This window comes from Pangasianodon hypophthalmus, chromosome 27 (genome assembly GCF_027358585.1).
Source record: "Pangasianodon hypophthalmus isolate fPanHyp1 chromosome 27, fPanHyp1.pri, whole genome shotgun sequence".
Lineage (NCBI taxonomy): Eukaryota > Metazoa > Chordata > Actinopteri > Siluriformes > Pangasiidae > Pangasianodon > Pangasianodon hypophthalmus.
This window is the reverse complement of record NC_069736.1, coordinates 10,846,237-10,865,315: the sequence shown is the minus strand read 5'-3', so window position 1 is coordinate 10,865,315 and position 19,079 is coordinate 10,846,237. Positions and strand designations below refer to the sequence as shown.

The 19,079-nt window shown below is 40.1% G+C and overlaps 1 protein-coding gene across 1 annotated transcript in view; it reads right to left on the bottom strand.

Annotated features, from left to right (window-relative positions):
• Positions 1–19,079, bottom strand: part of ppp1cc (protein phosphatase 1, catalytic subunit, gamma isozyme) — a 40,433-nt gene that overhangs the window by 18,644 nt on the left and 2,710 nt on the right. The window contains exons 2-3 of the mRNA XM_026921623.3: positions 9,225–9,356; positions 8,875–9,105 (exon numbers count right to left, since the gene is read on the bottom strand). Coding sequence (XP_026777424.1) covers positions 8,875–9,105; positions 9,225–9,356 — 363 coding nt within the window. The remainder of the gene's footprint in view (positions 1–8,874; positions 9,106–9,224; positions 9,357–19,079) is intronic.

Below are 19,079 nucleotides of genomic sequence, written 5' to 3'. Positions count from 1 at the left end.
TGGTGTTGGTCTGGGAAGCCACGCAGTCACAGTTGAAGAGGGTGTACAGCAGTGGGCTCAGGACACAGCCTTGTGGGGGAGTCCCTGTGCTCACAGTTCTGATGCCTGATGTCTGGTTTCCCACTCTGACTGACTGGGGTCTGTCTGTCAGGAAATTCAGCACCCAGTTACAGAGGGAGGGTGTCAGTCCGAGGGTGAGGAGCTTTTCGGAGAGCCTGTGTGGTATGACTGTGTTGAATGCCGAGCTGTAGTCAATGAATAGCATTCTCACGTATGTGTACTTACCCTCCCAAGTGTGTGAGGGCTATGTGGAAGGCATCATTGACAGCATCATCAGTGGACCGGTTTTTGTTGATATGCAAACTGAAATGGGTCCAATGTGGCTGGGATTGTCATTTTCATATGGGTCATGACTATCCTTTCAAAACACTTCAACACAGTTGGGATGAGTGCAACAGGATGATAGTCATTCAGGCAGGTCACAGTGGTGTTCTTTGGGAGGGGCACGATGGTGGTGGACTTGAAGCAGGAGGGCACCGAGGCCTGAGCGAGGGACAGATTGTAGATGTCCATTAGGGATGTTATCTGGACCGGCTGCCTTCCATGGGTTCGTTCTCTTCAGTGTCATGCGCACCTCCGCCGATGACATGGTGAGTAGCGTGTCCAGTATGCCCTCTGAGGCCAGAATCTTATGCTGTTGGCTGGTTTTTGGGGCCGCGAAGCGAGCATAAAACTCAGGGTTAGGGTCATCTAGGAGTGTGATCTTGGCAGTTATGGCTCCCTGACTCCTCTGCCGGTACTCCGTGATGTGCTGCAGGCTTTGTCATATGCCCTGGGAGTCTGCAGTGGTGTAATGTCCCTCCAGCCTCAGACTGTAGTGTCTCTTGGCCTTCCTGATTGATTTGTGTAGGTTGTATCTGGCCTTTCTGTACTCCTCAACGTCTCCTGAGACAAACGCACGTAGCACGGCCTGCACCTCCCAGTTCATCCAAGGTTTATCATTGGGATAGATCTTGCAGTGTTTTGTGGGAATGATGTTCTCAGTGCATGTGCTGATGTAGCCAGTTACAGCTCCGGTATACTCCTCCAGGTCCACAGTAGAGTCCTCTCTCAGAGCAGCAGTTTTAAACACACCCAGTCTGTACTCTCAAAGCAGTCTTGAAGCACCAGCTCTGATTCTTCATTCCACACTTCAATAGTCTGTCTTACTGGGGGGGCTTGCTTAAGGAGTTGTTTGTAGGCTGGGTAGAGAAACACTGAGATGTGGTCTGACTGTCCAAAGTGTGGCCAGGACACAGCCTTGTAGGCGTCTTTCACATTGCTGTAAACTTGGTCGAGAATGTTATTCTCCCTTGTCGGAAAGCACGTGTTGGTGGTACATGGGGAGAATATTCCTAAGGTTGCAGTGGTTAAAATCACCAGCCACGATGAACACCACATCTGGATGTGCAGTCTCCTGCCTGCAGGCGACGTCATGCAGAGTCCCCAGCGCAGTCACGTGATCAGGCTCTGGCAGAATGTAAACAGCCAGCAGAAACACAGTGCTGAACTCCCTTGGTAAATAAAAGGGTCTGCACTTCACCCTTAAAAATTCAATGTCCGTAGAACAGTGCTTTTCAACAACCCGTACGTCTCCACACTATCTTTTGTTAACTTACACACAGAAGCCACCCCCTCTGGTCTTTCCCGAGGCCGAAGTGCAGTCTCCATGCTAAATGGTGTGTGTGTGTGAAGCATGAGAGCCAAGTCTGGCACTTTGTCCAAGAGCCAGGGTTCCGTGAAGATAAGAGCAAACATTCCCCAACTCACGCTGGGTTGTAGTTCTGGTTCTCAGCTCGTCCACCTTATTTTCTAGTGAGCGTACAGTGGGGATCGAAAGTTTGGGCACCCCAGGTAAAAATTTGTATTAATGTGCATAAAGAAGCCAAGGAAAGATGGAAAAATCTCCAAAAGGCATCAAATTACAGATTAGACATTCTTATAATATGTCAAAAAAAGTTACATTTTATTTCCATCATTTACACTTTCAAAATAACAGAAAACAAAAAAATGGCATCTGCAAAAGTTTGGGCACCCTGCAGAGTTAATATCTTGTACTGCCCCCTTTGGCAAGTATCACAGCTTGTAAACGCTTTTTGTAGCCAGCCAAGAGTCTTTCCATTCTTGTTTGAGGTATCTTTGCCCATTCTTCCTTACAAAAGTCCTCCAGTTCTTTGAGATTTCTGGGCTGTCTGTCACGCACTGCTCTTTTAAGATCTATCCATAGATTTTCAATTATGTTGAGGTCAGGAGATTGTGAAGGCCATGGCAAAACCTTCAGTTTACGCCTCTTGATGTAATCCACCATGGATTTTGAGGTGTGTTTAGGATCATTATCCATTTGTAGAAGCCATCCTCTCTTTAACTTCAGCTTTTTCACAGATGGCATCAAGTTACTGTCCAAAATTTGCTGAAATTTTATTGAATCCACTTTTCCTTCTACTCGTGAAATGTTCCTTGTGCCACTGGCTGCAATACAACCCCAAAGCATGATTGATCCACCCCCATGCTTCACAGTCGGACAGAGGTTCTTTTCATTAAATTCTGTGCCCTTTCTTCTCCAAACGTACCTTTGCTCATTCCGGCCAAAAAGTTCTATTTTAACCTCATCGGTCCGCAGAACTTGTTTCCAAAATGCATCAGGCTTGTCTATATGTTCATTTGCAAACTTCAAACGCTGATTTTTGTGGTGAGGACGTAGAAGAGGTTTTCTTCTGATGACTCTTCCATGAAGACCATATTTGTACAAGTATCTCTTTATAGTGGAATAGTGTACCACAACTCCAGTGTCTGCCAGATCTTTCTGGAGGGATCGTGCAGTCAAACGTGGGTTCTGACTTGCTTTTCTCACAATCCTGCGAGCTGTTCTGTCTGATATTTTTCTTGGTCTTCCAGATCTTGCTTTAACTTCCACTGTTCCTGATGACTGCCATTTCTTAATTACATTCCGAACAGAGGATATTGGCATCTGAAAACGCTTTGCTATCTTCTTATAGCCTTCTCCTGCTTTGTGAGCGTCAACTATTTTCAGTTTCAGTTTTCTAGACAACTGCTTAGAAGAACCCATGGTGCTGATTGTTGGGGCAAGGTCAGATGAGTCTGGGCATTTAAAACCTTTGAGATTGACATCACCTGGTCTTTCCAGATGATGATTGAGAACAATCCATGACACTGTCAGGTCTCAGCTTTCCAAAGGGGGCAGTGCATGCTATAAACTCTGCAGGGTGCCCAAACTTTTGCAGATGCTTTTTTTTTGTTTTCTGTTATTTTGAAAGTGTAAATGATGGAAATAAAATCTAACTTTTTTGACATATTATAAGAATGTCTAATCTGTAATTTGATGCCTTTTGGAGATTTTTCCATCTTTCCTTGGCTTCTTTATGCACATTAATACAAATTTTTACCTGGGGTGCCCAAACTTTCGATCCCCACTGTACATTAGCTAGCAGCAGGCTAGGGAGTGGTGGTTGAGTACCTCTAGCCTGTCTCTGCCTTGGATGCACTGTTTGTCGGCTGCGCCGCTCACGTGAAGCCGGTAATATAGTGAAGCCGCATAATAACACTAATATACACACAAAATTACATTGGTATTGGGAGAGCATAGCAAACATTTCAGCCACGGTGGGTGCCATGATCAAACAGAAATAAAAAAAAAACAACTTAATGAAAGATACATAAATAACCTCACCCAGGAAGCTCAAACAGAAAGGAGTAAACTACACTTCAAATAAATGACCTCATTAATGAAAGACAATTCATCCTTTGGTGGACTTGAGTTGTAATCAGACCTCCATCCACCAGAGGCTGATTCAATGCGAGACATTGGGCAATTCATGACTGGTGAAGGTGAGCTGTGTGCATGGGGAAATTCACGAATACACACTGGTGCCCTTATTAATAAATTTTTGGGTCCAAACATATGGCGGTTAGTGCCAGCTTCACCCATACATTCATTTTAGGGACAAAGTGGCAGGGGTTTAGGAGAACGTTAAAAATTATGATGGTGGATGGGTCCTGCCACAGCGTAGTGAGATGTGGGATGTGTGCAGCTCTCTAGCCAAGGAGATGCTGCCAGAGCCGTCGACGCCTTTGCCGCATCACGATGACTCAGAGGAGGGCTCTGCCAACCCCCCAATGTTATAGGATGTTATATCATGTGAGACAGGACACTCAACCCAAGGAAGAGACAACTCAATTGCTGGTAACGAAGACCCGTAGGGAAATGCTGTTCTATGCAGCTCATCATATTCCCATGGCTGGGCATTTGGGGGAGGATAAAACACTAAACCATCTCATGGCCCATTTCTATTGGCCGGGCATTCACAACAATGTTTGCTGGTGGTGTGCGGCATGCCATGAATGTCAGCTGATAAATCCGCCAGCCAAGCCAAATCGCCATTGCGCCCTCTTCCTTTGATCAAGATCCACTTTGAAAGAGGGCTATTAGAACAGACTGCACTAGGGCATTGTTTGTGCTACTTTTCCTGGACTACACAATGCGATACTCAGAAGCGGTGCCTCAGCACACAGTGCTGGAGGCACTCTTCGAGTTATCTCCCGAGTCATGATTCTGAAAGAGGTCTTTACTGACCAAGACACTTCTTTCATATCATGCACTCTTTGCGAACTGTAAGAATTATTAGGGATTATATTGATTCGCACCAGTGTGTACCATCTGAAAAAGCCTTTGCCCTATCTATCGTCTGGAGATCATGAGTTCGAGACCCCAATGTTGCCACAGCCAAGTGGCTATGACCTCCAGAACAAAATTGACCATCTCAGGGAGGGAGGGGTGGCATACTCTTTCCCCATCAATCACAGTGGCATCTAGTAAAAATTAAATTCAGTACGTTATGGACCTGAGAGCAAAACTCCACACTTTAAGTCACCTAACACAGGAGAATTTGTGTCAGGCAGTCCCAACTGTACATGGGAGTTCGGCTATGGGAATTCGCTCCGGGAGATAAAGTGCTCATACTACTTCCCACGTCAAGCTCTAAATTACTCACAACCTAGCAAGGACCCTTTGAAGTAACACAGCGAGCTGGGGAAGTTGACTATGAGGTCAGGAGAATGGATAGAGGCAAAGCACTACAAATATGCACTACCACCTCAATCTCCATAAACCATGGATAAAGGTGGCTCCTGCAGCTCTGGTAACAGTGGTTCCAAAGACAGAGGAGCTGGGACCAGAAAAAACTCCGCTCATTCCACCCTGGTCCATGTGGAGACCATCTCTTGCCGAGAGTCTACCACACAGAGACTCCCCCAGGTGTGGTGGTACACAGCCACCCCTACTGTTTACCCAAGCACAAGAAAAATGTAGCTCAGGATGAACTCAAGGCTATGCGTGACATGGGAGTAATCAAGGAGTCCCACATTGACTGGAGCAGCCCTGTGGTTTTGGTGCCCAAAGCTGACAGGTCAGTCCAGCTCTGTGTGGACTTTAGAAATGTCAGTGAAGTGTCTAAATTTAACACATACCCAATGCAATGCACTGATGAGCTGCTTGATCAGTTAGGTGCAGCTCACTTTTATTCGACATTGGATTTAACAAAGGGGTGTTGGCAGATTACCTTGACTCCAATATCCTGAGAAAAGACAGCGTTTTCAATTCTGTTTGGGTTACACCAATTTATCACACTTCTGTTTGGTTTGTTTGGAGCCCTGGCAAAGTTTCAACATCTCACTGACACAATACTCCACCCGCCCAGTGCCTATGTCGCTGCTTATTTTAGACTATATAATCATTTACAGCAATAACAAGCAGGAGCAGTTACAACAGTTGAGAGTTGTCCTGAGATCCTTCAGACAGGCGGTACTCACAGCAAATCCAAAGAAGTGCGCAATCAGGCAGGTGGAAGCACGTTATCTGGGCTTCCACTTGGGCCATGGGCAAGTGCAGCCCCAAATAGATAAGACAGCAGTGACTGCGGCCTGCCCGAGACCAAGACCAAAACAGTATGAGCTCTTGGGGCTCGCTGGCTATTATTGTTGGTTTTGCCTAATTTTTCAGACAGCAATAGCCCGCTGGCTGACCACACTAAAGAGGGAGCATCAGATCCGGTCCACTCGATGTACCATGCAAGCAGGCATTTAGCCAGGTAAAAAGGGTCTGGTGTGGGGGCCCGCTATTGCATGCTCCTGACTTTTCACTTTGCACAGACAGTAGTGGCTGATTACCTCTCCAGCCAAGGCCTGATCCAGCCAGTACCATCTAATCAGCCACTAGCATCTATGTGGCAGCAGGGGTGTGGTCGAGCACAAGCTGCAGACGGAGAGGAGGCGGGTTGAACCGGTAGGTAACAAGTGATGGTTCTCACCTGCCTCTTATTACCGCCAGCCTACTTTTGTGTGTTTCTTTGTGCTTTCAGTGACTGCCGTGAGCCAGGGACAGAGAGAAAGAGAAAGAGAGAGAGAGAGAGAGGCATAGAGGCATAGCTGGTGGAGCTTGCAACACATCCACTCACACCCACTGACACAAACACACCCACACAGGAAGTGTGATCTTAACCTGGAACGAGGCGAAAAGCCGCAAGCTAGTGAGGACCCGTTTTGGTCTGCATTTCAGTTAGTTTGGTTTTTGAGTTGAGTTGAGTTTTGGAAGTGTACTGAAAAGCTGCTAAGAAATGAAACTCACTTCCTTTGCCAAGTGCTAATACACATTGGGTTCTACATACAATAAATTAGGAAAAAACTTGGTGAATGTCTTAATATAAAAAAAAGAAAAATCACTCATCCCAGCAATTAAAAACACTAAAGTAGAAATAATACACACATCACTCTAAATAAATAATACATTTAGAAGCCAATAATATACTCCAGACCATAAACCTAACTTAAGAAACATAAACATAAGCTGCGCGGTTTGTAGGTGGCGGTCATGCAGCACTGGGTCATTCATGCAGTGGGTCAATCATGCAGTCAACACATGTTTGAGAACAGTCTGTATCCGCACAATACGGATGCTTTCGTGGGCTCTCCCAAATAAAAAAGCTTCAGGAAGCATTTAACTCCACTCACTTATATTTTTTGTGACGTAGTCCTCGTATCTTCACAAATTTGGTGTCAAATGACACTCATTAATTATCCAAAACATGTTGAAATTTATAAACAATATGGCCACCACAAGTCAATCAATTATAATGAGGCGGAGCCTAATTGACTCAGACAGTTGTCATTCACGAGTGCTTACATGGATACACATGAAACCTGAAATGCACGTACAAGACAAGATTCTGAAGTCATCTGGAAAGTTTGGGGTGTGGACCTCCAGAGTGGGTGGAGCTAATTGTGATGTTTGCTTGTGTCCCACAGATTACCGTTTGCTGCTGTTTATTATTATTATTACCAGTCTCCAGTTTATCTTTATTATTATTATAGCCAGTCTCACGGTTACATCAGTGAACAAACAACTCCTGAAATAATGTAATCCTTGTCAACATCAGCTACTGTTTAGGAACACTCGACACCACTGAGCTATCAAACAACTAGCTAATCTCTGTAACATTTAACCTCATTCAAACGCAGTTTAACTTATCTTTGTGTTGATATCATCCTGACAGGAGACACGTCGGAGTTTTCATTGGAGCATCAGAGACCAAGCACTTCTCGGAATATGTTACTCCTTCTCTCCTCTCCACAAAGAGCAAAATGTACAGTCAATTCAATGGTTTCTTTAGATTCAAAGCTTTTAACCAAAGACGACGATTTTTAGGAGGCAGATGGAGATCCTATGCCGTCTTACATCCACATTCAGCTCTGGTGCGCAGTTTATGGTCAAAACAGTTGTTATGGCAATACCTAACTGCACATATAATATCATTTTTCATACAATTTTTCCACAAACTATTAACAAGATGTTATATAACAGTGTCGATTAAAATAATTGGAAATTACCAACCAGGAGTCTTACACAAAAAACTTTCAACACACAGAGTCCATCTGAACACTGAAAATAAGGTGGATACTTCAGCGTTAACATTATTTCAGTATATTCCAAGTGTAAACAATATTACAAAATATAGCCCAGGCAATGACATTAATGCATTAGGGATGCTGAGAAGAAATTTAGGGGTGTCTGAACCTAAAATGGGTCTAAATCCATCTATGCACTGCCGCCCAGGATCATTTAGGACCATTAGCAAAAAACTGAAACAGACTTAATGAGATGCTAAACAATATTAAATATCAGTAAACAGTATTCTCACCTTTCCTTAACTTCTGCATAAATTGAAAATACACATTCTCCTAGCCTTCTCAAATGAAAACTAATTCTTTGTTGCAAAGGCTGTCAAGTGTGTCAAGATATTCTCAAAAATCTTTGTGGATATCAATTCAACTTAATAGTGACTGAAAATCTGGAAAGTCACCCCCACCAAGAGAGCGACAACGCCCAAGTTCCAAGTTGTTTTTTTTTTGTTTTTTTTTTAAAAACAAAACTAAGAAATATGCTTTTCCATATTAAGATGTTCATTATTTATGATATTTTCGCAGACAGAAAGTCACTCCAGCCTTTGTATAGAATATTTAATTTCTTGAAGTAGCATAAAAAGTGTTATTAGACAACAGAAAAGCAAAAACAGTAAAACAACAAATGTACCTTTTACCCTCATTATGGAATCCAGATTATATGCAAATGCAAGTCTCCAGCCCTATATTCCCCATCCCCTTACCTAGAAAAACTGGTGGAGACCACTCCCATCAGGACAGAAATGTTTCATCAAACATTCTCAAACTCAGGGTTTCAACCCTAAACCTAACAGCAAATGACACAGTTCCTTCCGTCAATCAGCATACTGATACACAAATGAGTATTAGATCGAGCATACTCACACTCATCGTAGAAACCATAAATGCGATTGATTGAGGCGCATTCATGGTTACCCCTGAGCAGGAAGAAGTTTTCTGGGTATTTGATTTTGTAGGCCAGCAGAAGGCAGATGGTCTCGAGTGATTGTTTGCCCCGATCCACATAGTCCCCAAGGAACAGGTAGTTACTTTCAGGAGGATAGCCGCCATATTCGAAGAGCCTCAGCAGATCATAGTACTGCCCATGGATGTCACCTACAAAGAGAAGATCAGGCCCACTTGGACAACTGCTGAACACGACCAGAATTTCTGGCTTTAGATGTCATATAGCCGTACTGTGTCTTAAGTTTGACAACTGTGGGGGTTTTACTCACCACAGATCTTTAGTGGGGCCTCCAGCTCTAGCAGGATAGGCTGGCTGAGAAAGATCTCACGAGATTTCAGACAAAGACCACGAATCTCATTCTCCTGCAGCTGAACATTCTTACCAGGCTTGGACCCTCTCACTGCAGAGGAAATCCACATGCATGTTCATAAGGTTACCATTCTTACCTTCACAGAAACCAGTGCAGAGTAAGTAAAGTTCCAGTTATATTCAACTACAATCACAAGCTTCTGAGCTAACAAAACTGTAATGGTGTCTGGATATGAAACTATTGTGCCTCCCACCATTTTTACACAACAGCCTTCATGGGTTGAATTTTGAATGGCGATTGAGCATTTTGAGTAAGGTAATATAAAAAAACACTCATTAAGATATAAAGAAAATAAAAAAGCTGTACATACATACACACAGTAGTGCTGGGCGATTTTCAAAATTAATTTGGTTAATTCAAATTAATGTTTTAATGCGATTTTTAAAATGTTCTAATCGAGATTGTACATGTTTATTTATAAGCATACTTAATTTTCTTTTTTAGTTTTTTTTAACATCCATAAATGCTATTTAAAACACTGCACACTTAGATTTAAAAAAAAAAAAAAAACACCAAGTTAACAGGCAGCACTTTGCTGAGGACTGAACTTGTAGCTCAAATATCACTTTAGACATATGAAATTGGTACAGGTTTGAAAAGTCAGATGGACAATTTATGTAACATATAATGCTGCACTACATCCTAAGCAGTAATTCGCTGGTCGGAATTACATCACTTTCGACCTCGGTACGTTCGACAGATGAAGTGGGAAAATGGACGCCTCCATGTTCGTATTTTGTTAACAACAAGCTAGGCAGGTAACTCGGATGAGTGATTTTCTTTCTCAAACAGAGAACTGTATAGTCAACGTTTTAGATTTAACAAACAAATATGTCTTTTGAACAATCTAAAGCATAACTCATTTAAAAGATAAGAAGTTTTACTTTGTTTATTTCTGATGTTGCACACAACCATGTCACTCTGCAAACGGGGAAGGAACTCGCATTTGAGAATAGCACCCAAGTTGACTTCTCAGTTGCGGTGGCATTTCATGTCATGAAAGACATGGTCCCCGTTTACTCTGTCGAGAAAGAAGGGCCATCTATAGCAAATAGTGCAAATAATTTATTTTTTAAAATATTCTTTTTGCAATGTTTGCAAAAGAACCATTGTTTGCTATAGATGGTGCTGTTACTATTTTTCCAAAGCCCATTCTATTAAATAAGAAACTTTATAAATAAAATTGCATAATTTTTCGATTGCATTATATAAGAAAAAAAAACTCAAAATCATAATCGAGAATCGTTCATAAAGTTGAAAAATAAAAATCAAGAACTTTTTTTTTAAATCGCCCAGCCCTATCATACATACATACATACTCAAATAAATAAATAAATAATTTTATCTGTATCTTTATAGTGCTACAAGTATTTGAGAAAATATTTGGATCTTTATCGGTATTCAGATTTAAATCAGAAGTCCATTTTTTTTTTTTTTTTTAAATGGAGTAATTTATTACTGGTGAAGTGAACAAAGAATGAGTGACGCTGCTCCTCGACAGGTATGTAAATACAATCTGCAAGCTTTCAACTGTTTGAATAACTGGCTTCAAATAATATCTAAACACTGGTGCTTATTGGAGCCCATTACAAAGAAAAACAAGATAGCATTCCTGGCCATTCTAATAAACAAGTGTGAATTTAATCAAATTAACGCAAGTAAAAATACAAAAGTAGGGTACCAACTGAAAATATACTGGTACACAACAGTCAGCATTTACATTCAACTAGTGCTGGGTGATTTTCATGATTAATTCAGTTCATTTGAATTAATGTTTTAACACAATTTTTACAATGTTCTAATCGAGATTGTTCATGTTTATTTATAAGCATATATAAATTTTTAATTACAATAAATTTAAAATTTAAATTTTTAAACCATCATGAAGGAGAAAATCAGACTTCTTAACTTGATAAACGCTGACTCCTACAGCCTGCGCTATATACTGTGTGTATATATATATATATATATATATATATATATATATATATATATATATATATATATATATATATATATATATATGAAAATATTCATTTCATTTCAGCTATGAATTCTACAAAACATTTAAACACTGAAATGACAGGCCACTAACTACAATACAGTATTACTAACATTTATCAAATAATCTGTCACAGCATGAAATATTATGAAGTGCTTATGTCAAGCAAATGCGACACCTAAACTAATGCAAGGTGATGGTATCCCATACACTATGTCTTCTCTGCATTTCAAATTCTGATTTGTTCAATTCTGGTAAGATAAATTCAAAATAAAGGCAAAACAATATCCACTGCCTGTCCCTCTAAACACTCTGAGGCTAAATTAAATTTGCTTGATGTATGTACACCTGAGACAAATCTTTTTCGGTGTGTGGAATCGACTTCAAAGCTTTGGGGCTGACTTATTTTTCAATGCTTGATATCAGTGATGAAGGCTTGTGCAATATATATATAATGTTATATATATATTATGTTATATATATATAATGTTGTATTATATTAACCAACCATTACATATTTTGCACAGGTGCTCTACGTACTAGTACACTATGAGTTATCACCCAACAATACGCAAAAAAGAGTAGTCTTTTTCTCCCCAATAAAACAGGAGATGAGCCAACAGACATGTGAATCTGGAATGATTTGTGAAGTTGTCTCTCCAATAATAGCACTTCCTGTAAGCTTTGCCCCCCTTCACCAAGCTAACATGCTCTTGACTCGCGTTGCGTCCTCGCTTTCTGTCATGGTAAATGGAGAATGTTCTGAGTTCATTAATGTGAAACAAAATCTAACAGTGTATGTTCGACTTATTAAACAAGAATATAATTAACTTATTAAACAAGCATATAATTAACAACCGTTTACTACAGTTTTTTTACATAGCAAAAATGTTTGGCCAAAATGGTCAAAACCACTCTTTTTTTTGTTTTAGCAGAAAAAGAAAAAAGGACAAAGATTTTTAACCCAAAATGCTTAAAAAAATGCATTCTGGCACAAAACTAGAATTTAATACATTTTTGATGGGTATGTAGTATTCTGTTGCACAGCACTGTATCTCTTACTGTCAGCATTTTAGCAGAATTCATGCTTTTGTATTGTTTTCCTGTTTTCGCACATCAATGTAGCAAAACTTCATCCATTACCAAACCCTACTGTGATCAACCAATCTGGACCCCTGCGTTAGATTCGTCAGTAGCCATGTTTCCATCCATGTATTTTTATTTAAATTTTGAGATAACAAAATTATTTTAAAAACAACAACAAAACAAACAAACAAACAAAAAATGCTGGATGGAAATACCAGATGCAAATAAAATCTCCAAAATTCACATTAAAAACTTACGGGCTCAGTTGAGGCAGTTCATTTTTTTTATTCAATAAAAAGACATGCGTATAAACTACGATGGAAACACATTTACCAAATAAATTCCTCGATATACATCAAAAGAAGTTATAATTTTGAATACCTCAGTTGTCCTAAGTGTGAAAAGATAGATCTCAAAATCATATAGCCAGGTGTCAAATATGCAGATGATGTTGGAATAGCAAAGAAAGTGCAGTACCTGGAGGGTTTTTCTGAAGAACAGTGGGCAGTTTAACTGCTCAGGATAAACAAGAGACTCATGAACAACTATCACAAAACATAAAAACAGTCGTTGATCATCCAGGTAACAATACACAGTATTAAGAATCAAGCATGTGTAAACCTTTAAACTGGTTCTTTTGTGTAAATTCAATTATTATTGTGTCTTGTGGACTATATGTAAACATCTATGTGAAATAGCTTATTCAGGGCAGTACTAAATAAACAAAATGCAATTTTTATGATCCCTGTTATTTTTTAAAAATTAACCAGGTTTACATGAAAATAAGAGAATAGCAGTCTCTGATTTTGCGCTGTGATGTGATCCAGCCTGTTTCTGGGGAGCGAACATTCACTAGCAGTTAGTTGGGTAGTGGTGGTTGTACTGGTCTAGGCTTTAGCCTAGTATGCAGCCCATCTCGGTTGCCACGCTTCCGCTTTGGTCAGTGCTTCCCCTCAGTTGTGGTTTTCACTCTGCAACGATGCTGGTAGGCCTCATCGATTTGAATCCATGTCGTAGGAGATGATCCAAATTAGAAAGGCTGAAGTTGAGTTCATAGTGAGCTTTGCAGATTTCCAGCATACAAGTACTGCACATTTAAAGCAACTGTAATGGCTACAATAAATAATGAATAATGGCAATTTCAGGAGGAGCTTGCAAATACTTCTGCTGCAGTGGGCACCATCTGGGAGATGTTAATATTAGAACATGTGACTGACAGGTGTCTCTTGTTGCCCAGGTGTGCCCTGTTAGACTACAATTAATAGCCCTGAATATCTACTCTTTGTTTGAGCCTTGCATTTTGCCACTGAATATAAGCCATTTTGAAGCTGTGAAAAGAGGAAAAATAATTTATCAGAGCCATTGCACAAGCATTGGGCATAGCCAATACAACAAATTGGAATGCCCTGAAAAAGAAATAAGCCACTGGTGTACTAACAACCAGACATCTAACAGGTTGGCCAAGAAAAACAACAGCAGTTAAGGGCAGAATCATTGTGAGAACTGTGAAGAAAACCCCAAAAAAACAGTGACATCACCACCAACCTCCACAGGGCAGCGGTAAAGGCATCACAATCCACTGCTCAAAGAAGACTTCGAGAGCACAAATATAGAGGCCATACCAAAAGATACAAACCACTCATCGGCAGTAAGAATCGGACAGCCAGATTGTAATTTGCAAAGAAATAGAGAGATATGCCACAAAAGTTCTGGAAACAACATTAACCTGGCTGATTCTGGAACAGGCTCACTAATCTTTATTGATGTAATTCATGATGACTGACCAAGTTAATCACCAGACCTTAACCCTATTGCGCATGCATTTCTATTGAAATGAGGAGAGAGAAGGGAGAAACCCCCTTAACTCTTTAATGTGCCACATAACCCCATGGTTACACATATTATCTGTTGTAATTCTAATATATAATGTTAATAAATTCTTTTTTTCCCCCCCCTTTATCTCAAGGGATGACAGTGAACATTTGTTATGTAATGTATCCACAAGGGGGCACATTCCATTTTTAAAATATGGCATTAAACCCGGCATGAAAACTGTATGGAAATATCATCAGAGCTGCTAATCTTCAATCAATTTACTGAAGTAAAACATTCAAGGTAATAAAACATATATCTTGGTTCTGACTGTCCACTTTAATAGGAACACCTGTAGACCTGCTCATTTATGCAGTTATCCAAATCAGTCAATCATGTGGCAGCAACAGATCAAGAGCTTCAGTTTATCAAAAATCAAAATGGGGGAAAATGTGATCTCTGTGACTTTAACCGTGGCATGGTTGTTGGTACCAGATGGGCTGGATTGAGTATTTCAGAAACTGCTGATCTCCTGGGATTTTCACACACAACAGTCTCTAGAGTTTACACAGAATGGTTTGAAAAACAAAAATATTCTGATGTTTGATGTGAACATCTTGACCTGTATCTATGTGACTTTATGCATTGTGCTGCTGCCACATGATTGAATGATTAGACAACTCCACGAATGTACAGGTGAACAGCTGTTCCTAATAAAGTGGATGATGACTGTATATATAACACTCCCTGAATGCTTTATTCGAAACACTATACTAATATTGGGTAGGGCCTCCCTTTGCTCTCAAAACAGCCTCAATTCTTCATGGCATGGCTTCCACATGTTGGAAACATTCCTTTGAGATTCTGGTCCATGTTGACATGATTGCATCACATACTTTCTGTAGATTTTTCAGGTGTACTTTCATGCTGCAGTCTATTGGATTCAGATTTGGGTACTGGGAAGGCCACTGAAGAACACTGACCTCATTGTCATGTTCATGAAACCAGTTTGACATGACTTTTGTTTTATTACATGGTGCATCATCATGTTGGAAGTAGCCATTGAAAGATGGGAAAATTGTGGCTATGAAGGGATGCACATGGTCAGCAACACTCAAATAGGCTGTTGCAATCAAGCGATGATTGATTGGTATTAACGTGCCCAAAGTGTGCGAAGAAAACATTCCCCACACCATTACACCACCTCCACCAGCCTGGATTGTTGACACAAGGCGGGTTGGGTTCATAAATCTGTGCTGCTGGCACTAAATTCTGACCCTACCATCTGTATGCTTTCTGTTCTTGGCTGACAGAAGTTGAACCCGACATGGCTGTTTTAGCTCATCTGCCTCAAGGTTCGATGTGTTGCATTCTGAGATGATTTTCTGCTCGCCACAATTGTACAAAGTGGATATCTGATTTACTGTAGCCTTTCTGTCAGCTCGAACCAGTCTGGCCATTCTCCGTTGATCTCTCCCATCAACAAGGCATTTCCATCCGCAGAACTGTCGTACACTGGATATTTTGTCTTTACTGCATCATTGCAAATAAACCTTAGAGACTGCTGTGCAGTTATAGAAATACCAGCCCATCTGGAATCAACAATAATGCCACAGTCAAAATCACTGAGATCACATTTTTCTCCCCATTCTGGTGGTTGATGTGAATATTACCCGAAGCTGCTGGCCCATATCCGCATGATTTTATGCACTGCAGGGCTACCACACAATTGGCTGATTATATAATTATATAAAAGTATAGGTGTATAGGTGTCCTTAATAAAGTTCTTACTAGTGTATTTGTATTAGTTGAGCCAAAACATAGGCATACAGTTAATGTTACTTGCATTATTAGTATGTCACATACCCTCCATAATGCTAGGTACAGTTTAAATAAATAAATTCTGAATAACATTATGCTGCTGGTATAAATTCATGAATTAACCATTTTTGGTACCTTGCTTTCTTGAAGGTGGAGCAAACCTGGCTTCTGACAGTGAATTTAGGAAGGAGGAATGTGGCACATACTCCTGCTCTTCAAATGACAATTGGAGTAAAAGAGTTTGACAGCAAGTGTGTCACATTGCTTAGCAATGTTTGTGGAACGGAGCCTTTGGGAAACATTAGAAGGTTCAACAAGGAATCCAAATCTAAGAGTGATGTCCCTTGCCTGGCTGTGATATCAACTTACAACAAGGGCATGGGAGGCACTGACCTCTCAGACATGCTGATCCACCTGTACAAAACACCCATGAAGTCCAAGTGGTGGTTTAGCCCCTTGTTTGGCTATATACTTGACTTCAGCATCTGCAATGCATGGCTAGTGTACAAGAGCCTGCACCCTCCTTGACGAAAAACCTCTTTCTCTTAAGAGGTTTAGATTGCCTGTGGCCAGCATGCTGAAGGCCATCAACAAACCAGCAACGGTTGACTGACCATTGAGTGTCAATAGAAGACATCTGAGCACTAGACCTAAACCAAAAATATCTCTTAACAAAAAAATCCAAAAAATATCTCTTAAATTATCTTGAAAAAATGCCACATATGTGGTGGGAAGATTTAAAATTACAGCCTTAGGCTAGCTCTGACTGTTATAAAGTGCTGAGACTGGAGATTCCTTTCATATATGTAAAATAAATGCCTTCACCATATCAATGAATATATATTTTTATTTGTTAAATAACAATACAGTTTAATACATTTATTGTTAGGCTAAGATTACGTGGAGCATGTTCCATACAAATTCCAGTGAATGAAATGTTACTATAGAAATTATAATGCATTAATTGTGACCCACTCATTTGAATTACAGCCAGAACTACTCTCAGAGTTGCTGTTATAGAAAATCAATCCATACATTCATCTGGAATTTATCAGTGCTGGGGTATAATGTATTTTATGTTTTTAGCAAATAGTATTTTGAATTACATTTCTTTTGAACATGTGAAATTCTATGCAACATGTAAACTTATAAACTTATAACAGCATTTAACTTATAAAACAACATGTAACTTATAAACAAAAAATAACAACAACAACTGTGTGTAGGGTGTGTATTATATTAGTATATATAATCAGTATATATATACAGAGGATATAAAAAGTATACACACCCCTGTTAAATTGCCAGGTTTCTGGTGATGTAAAAAAATGAGACCAAGATAAATCATTCCAGAACTTTTTCCACCTTTAATGTGACCTATAACCTGTACAACTCATCTGAAAAACAAACTGAAATCTTTTAGGGGGGGGAAAAAATAAAAAACCAAAATAATGTGGTTGCATAAGTGTGCACACCCTCTTATAACTGGGGATGTGGCTGTGCTCAGAGTTAAGCAATCACATTCAAACTCATGTTAAATAGGAGTCAGTACACACCTGCCATCATTTAAAGTGCCTCTGTTTAACCCCAAATAAAGTTCAGCTGTTCTAGTAGGCTTTTCCTGACATTTTCTTAGTCGCATCTTACAGCAAAAGCCATGGTCCACAGAGAGCTTCCACAGCATCAGAGGGATCTGATTATTAAAAGGTATCAGTCAGGAGAAGGGTACAAAAGAATTTCCAAGGCATTATATATACACCATGGAACACAGTGAAGACCATCATCATCAAGTGGAGAAAATGTGGCGCAACAGTGACATTACCAAGAACTGGACGTCCCTCCAAAATTGATGAAAAGACGAGAAGAAAACTGGTCAGGGAGGCTGCCAAGAGGACTACAGCAACATTAAAGGAGCTGCAGGAATTTCTGGCAAGTACTGGCTGTGCAGTACATGTGACAACAATCTCCCATTTCTTCATATGTCTGGGCTATGGGGTAGGGTGGCAAGACCTACCTCATACCCTTGTAAGAAGCCTTTTCTTACAAAGAAAAACATCCAAGCCTGGCTAAATTTTGCAAAAGCACATTTGAAGTCTCCCAGAAGCATGTGGGAAAATGTGTTATGGTCTGATGAAACCAAGGTTGGACTTTTTGGCCATAATTCCAAAAGGTATGTTTGGCGCAAAAAGAACACTGCACATCACCAGAAGAACACCATACCCACAGTGAAGCGTGGTGGTAGCAGCATCATGCTTTGGGGCTGTTTTTCTTCAGCTAGAACTGGGGCCTTAGTCAAGGTGGAGGAAATTATGAACAGTTCCAAATACCAGTCAATATTGCCACAAAACCTTCAGCCTTCTGCTAGAAAGCTAAAGATGAAGAAGAACTTCATTTTTCAGCATGACAACAACCCAAAGCATACATCCAAATCAACAAAAGAATGGCTTCACCAGAAGAAGATTAAAGTTTTGGAATGGCCCAGCCAGAGCCCAGACCTGAATCCGATTGAAAATCTGTGGGGTGATCTGAAGAGGGCCGTGCACAGGAGATGCCCTCGCAATCTGACAGATTTGGAGCGTTTTTGCAATGAAGCGTGGGCGAGTATTGCCAAGTCAAGATGTGCCATGCTGATAGACTCGTACCCAAAAAGACTGAGTGCTGTAATCAAATCAAAAGGTGCTTCAACAAAGTATTAGTTTAAGGGTGTGCACACTTATGCAACCACATTATTTTGGTTTTTTATTTTTACTCGCCCAACCTAAAAGATTTCAGTTTGTTTTTCAATTGAGTTGTACAGGTTATAGGTCACATTAAAGGTGAGAAAATTTCTGAAATGATTTATCTTGGTCTCATTTTTTTTTTTACATCATAGAAGCCTGGCATTTTAACAGGGGTGTGTAGACTTTTTATACCCACTGTAGACTTATATATATAGTATATTATATTTTGTTGTATTTAGTATTACATTTTGTTGGATTTGCTTGTTGGTTATTTAAAGAAGGTCAGTTTGTTTGTGTTCTTGTCCTCTCTGG